General features: G+C 38.8%; 1 protein-coding gene across 1 annotated transcript in view; it reads right to left on the bottom strand.

The window, feature by feature from the left end:
• SPEF2 (sperm flagellar 2) overlaps positions 1-4,780 on the bottom strand; it is a 265,827-nt gene that overhangs the window by 164,985 nt on the left and 96,062 nt on the right. The window contains exons 9-11 of the mRNA XM_012558083.1: positions 3,341-3,495; positions 1,577-1,652; positions 113-168 (exon numbers count right to left, since the gene is read on the bottom strand). Coding sequence (XP_012413537.1) covers positions 113-168; positions 1,577-1,652; positions 3,341-3,495 — 287 coding nt within the window. The remainder of the gene's footprint in view (positions 1-112; positions 169-1,576; positions 1,653-3,340; positions 3,496-4,780) is intronic.

Raw genomic sequence — 4,780 nt, 5'->3', positions numbered from 1 at the left:
AAAACCGAAGAAAAGTACATGGTTATTTCATTCCACTTGAAGACACACCAAGAGGTCATGAATCGTAACACATTCAAAATACTAGTGGCCGAAATTAGATTAGAGCACTTACTTTGGAGAAACTATCACTCATTTTGACTTCTTCAGCTTTTGGTCTTTCATTAGTATCTAGCAATAAGAAAAGTAATAAGAACAAAGTTTCAGTATTTACAACCAACAACTAGGTCAGTATTTGAACCTCTATGGTTTTGGACAGATGGATCATTGGATCCAGCTGTGCCTGAGATGCCCAGCAGAAGAAAGGAATAGAATTACCACTACATGGCTTTTGCCTTCACTCCACACTTGGCCTTTGCGGGCTTTGCATTTCCCACACCCTTCTTTCTGGGATGGCCTGAGCTCATAATATTATCATTAGAAATAGCTTAACATAGTTTGCATACTCTTTTTGCAAAAAAAAAAAAAAAAGGCAAATTTCTCAAAAATATTGCTAAAAACTTAACTCCCTACACTTTTACCTTCCTGGGTTATCAAATTATAAATAACACGTCTTAAAGCAGACAACTCTAGAAGTCAGAGATGTTTTTAGTTAAATTCTACATAAAAAAATAAGTTTTAGAGTCTATTGATATTAAATTAGACTTAGGTAATAAAATTTATGCCATGTGTTGTTGTTGTCAGGAGTCATCAAGTCAGTTCCAACTCATAGCGACCCTATGCACAACAGATCCATGGTTGGATCCAATGACCCATCTGTTATGCCATGTAAGTACTTACAATAGTTTCAAAAAATCAATGAGAAGTTATCTCTTAAGGAACAAATAACTGGCAGAAGGGACAGACAATCTCCCTTTAAAATATGAGAAAACCAACCCCTCTGGTAGAGTTTTGAGCTCATACTAAATCTATACATTGTCTGGTGGTGATGACAATAATGATGTCACAGGAGGATCTGGGTTTGTGCTAGAAACTATTTAATATGGCAAAAGCTTCACTACTTCAAACAGAAGAGACATTTAAGACTTAATATTGCTTTTCTTTTACAGGTCTACAAAGGGTCTGAAGGACAAAAGCCCAGATCGCAAGGGAGATATTGTTTCATCAGTTTTGGGAAGCTTCTTTCTATTTCTTTGCGTAAGGTTGGAATAAACTTGGCTTCATCCAAGGAATCACTGTTCTGGTGGGTTGAAGAGACCAGACTGTGCAGCATCCTTCAATGCAATGAACATAGTACTGACATAGACCTGCACAGTGAGAAGAAACGAGAATATTCTACCTCCCTGTAAAGCCAGGGAGAATGAGGGTGATTCATCCTGCTTGTTTCCATAACAACAAAAATAGACAACTTCTTAAAACAGAAGGGTAAAAAGATTCCTTTGCAATTTTCCTCTTACTCTGCAGTAGTAGGTAAGGGTTAGGGACCTCTGTGCTTGTCTTGTTCCTCTGCCAAAGGACCATGTAGACAACTATGCAACACTTCCCCTGCACGTTTGTGCTCACGTACATGTATTTTGTCTGTCTGTCTGTCTCTGTCTCTAGTCCAAATGATGCATGATCTGTTTTCTATCATGTGTACTAAGTATAGTTTTACCTTCAGTTTCTGGTAATGCTTCACTTGAAACAGGTCCCTTTGAAAATACATTTTGTTGATCCTTTGGGGGAGAAAACACACATACACACACAAATAGGAACATATTTTAACTTTCTTGTATTTTAACGTTTCTAATTTTATTTCTATAAGAGTTTGAGAAAAATATACCATTATATCTGTAACATTAGTGATACCAATGACTGAAACTTTAGTCCTAAATGATGATTTTGAGAAAGAAACAAAATTTAATGATAATTTCTCTTATAGAAACACCAATAATGTGTGGTGTAATCTGTCTTTCAAATGACCCTCAGTTACTGTGTAAAATACAGCAAATGCCATTTTGATTACACAATGGATGCTAAGAAAGAGGTAGAGTTTAGGAAAAAGCACCTTAGAAAGAACAATTTCATAAACAACATGTAGAGGTGTCAGTCACAGCCATAGGGAAATAAATAAAAAACACAACACTATCTATCAACTTGCTGATTAGAATTGAAAGAGTACTACTACATGGAAGAAGAGATACCACACAATGAAGAAAACTTCTCCCAGTTATTTTCAGAATTCATAGTTAAATGGTATTTATTTTGTAGCCAATGTAAATGATCTGCTAATTTATTCAATTGCAGAGACAGCATAAGGTAGGTGAGAGTACTGAATTAAAAATCGGGAACACCATGTTCCAATCACAGCATAGCCATCAATATGCAATATGCCCCTGAGAAACCAAGTCATGCTTAGGGTCTCTGTTTCCTCCTCTGTAAAATGAGGTGGCTGGACTATATCAGTGGTTCTCAAGGTGGGGCCACATTGTCTATTTATCCCCCTAGAACCTTCATGCAATAGTATGACAAAATGCAATACTGAGGGGACTGTGTTATGCATATGATCGTACAGAGACCAAAAGGGGAAAAAAAAAATCTCAACATACTAGTCTAGAGGTGGGCAAAATATAGACTTGTCGGCTAAATGTGGCCCATAGCTGAATGGGCTATACTGTGAGCTGTGGAGAAAGAGTTGGGCATCCCCCACCCCCACTCCTACCCCCTCCACTCCAGTACCTGCCTCTGCAGCTGCCGCCCCAGGCAACCACTTATCATCACCTATACATTGGGGCTCTACTGTTGGCAACTGCCAAGCCCCGAGTGGTGGAATCTCAGATCAGAAGTTGACAGACAACTTGGTGAGTTCCTCCCAACCTTCCTATCCCCCACCACCACATATACACTCCAGCCTCCTTGCACCCCTTTAGTTTCAGTGGCTCTTTCATCAGGAGAATGTCTCCAACTGACCGAAACTGGGCACAAATTGGTCTCATCACCCTGGACTGTTCACTGCAAGTCAAAACGGGTGAGAGGCGCTGGACGGGAGTTTTTCTCTTGTTGTATAAGTACCTACATGATATCCTCAATTTTGCCTCTTGACCTACAAAGCCTAAAATATTTACTCCCTGTTCCTTCAGAGAAAAAGTTTGCCAACCCCTGGTCTAAAAGTCTTGTAGATTCCATCCAGCTTCAAATCTCGACTGTGCTAAAAATCCATGAAACCAAACCTGTGGTGGTCGAGTCAATTCCAACTCATAGTGATCCTACAGGATGCAGTAGAACTGTCCCATGGGGTTTCCAAGGAGTGGCTGATGGATTTGAACTGCCAAGCTTTTGTTTAGTAGCTGAACACTTAACCACTGTACCACCAGGTCTCCTCTACTGCACTAGATGCAGAAAAGAAAACTAAAATTCCACTTGCCTGGCTTTCTTCATTACTGTCTTGTAAACCTCGAAGATCCTTTTCTTCAGTTTCTTGCTGAACTGGTAGGGCCTCACTGACTTCTTCCTTGTCATGAAAGGCTTGGATAGCTTCTTGGACAAGAGTGTCAATAGAAAGTATCTGAATAGGAAAGTCTAAAGTATAAAAGTTAATTTTATTAAGAGCTTTTCATTTGGGAAATTGACATCATTGTTCCTTATGTGCTGGGCTCCCCCTATAACACTATCTTTAGAGTCCCTGGCACTGTCTTTCGGATCAAGCTGTCTTTTTTTAAAATTGTGGTAAAATTCATGTAACATGGAATTCACCATTTTAGCCATTTTAAAGGGTACAATTCAGTGGCATTTAGTACATTCACAGTGTTCTGTGACCATCCAGTTCTAGAAAGTTTGCATCACCCTAAAAGGAAACTCCATACCCATGGGGGACCTTTTTTCCCACCCCACCCCAACCCAACCCTGGCAACCACGAATCTACTTTCTGTCTCTATGAATTTGCCTATTCTGGATATTTCATATAAATGGAATCATACAATATGTGGCCTTTCATATCTGGCTGCTTTCATGTCGCATTATTTTCAAGGTTCATCCATGTTGCAGCATATATCAGTACATCATTCCTTTTTATGGCTAAGTAATTGGAGCCCTAGTAGCACAGTGGTTAAGAGCTCAGCTGCTAACCAAAAGGTTGGCAGTTCAAATCCATCAGCTGCTCCTTGGAAACCTTATGGGGCAGTTCCACTCTGTCCTATAGGGTTGCTATAAGTTGGAATCGACTCGATGGCAAGGTGTTTTTCAACATACATTGTATAGATATATCACATTTTGTTTATCCATTCATCAGCTGATGCACATTTGGATTGTTTCTATCTTTCGGCTATTGTGAATAGTGCTGCTATGAACATTTGTGTACATACTTTTGTGTAAGTACCTGTTTTTACCTCTTTTGATATATATACCTAGGAGTGGAATTTCTGGGTATTTCTAAGTTTAATTTATTGAGGAACTGCCAAACTGTTTTCCACAGTGACCGTACCATTTTAAATTCCCACCAGTAATGGATGAGGGTTCCAATTTCTCCACATTCTTGCCAATCCTTGTTATTTTCTGTTTGTTTGATTATACCTATCCTGAAGTGGTATTTCATGGTGGTTTTGTCAAACTGCTTTTTAAGGAGGTCCTTTTAGCATTCCACCTAACCCTCCTGCCTTATAATGGGTATAAAATGAACTTGCATTGGTGCAAATTTTGTTTCCAGTGGAAACAGTAATAGGTATGTACTATTGAATAAAAGCTAATGAAACAGACAGAAACCTGTACTTTTGCTTCTAATGGAAAAAAGCCAAAGACTTATTAAAGAGAGTGAGAAATTAACAGATGTTAAAGAATTAAAACATTTACTATTTTACGTGGGTGTTTT

Source organism: Trichechus manatus, unplaced genomic scaffold, assembly GCF_000243295.1.
Source record: "Trichechus manatus latirostris isolate Lorelei unplaced genomic scaffold, TriManLat1.0 scaffold00135, whole genome shotgun sequence".
In the NCBI taxonomy this organism is placed as follows: Eukaryota; Metazoa; Chordata; class Mammalia; order Sirenia; family Trichechidae; genus Trichechus; species Trichechus manatus.
This window is presented reverse-complemented; position numbering and strand designations above follow the sequence as displayed.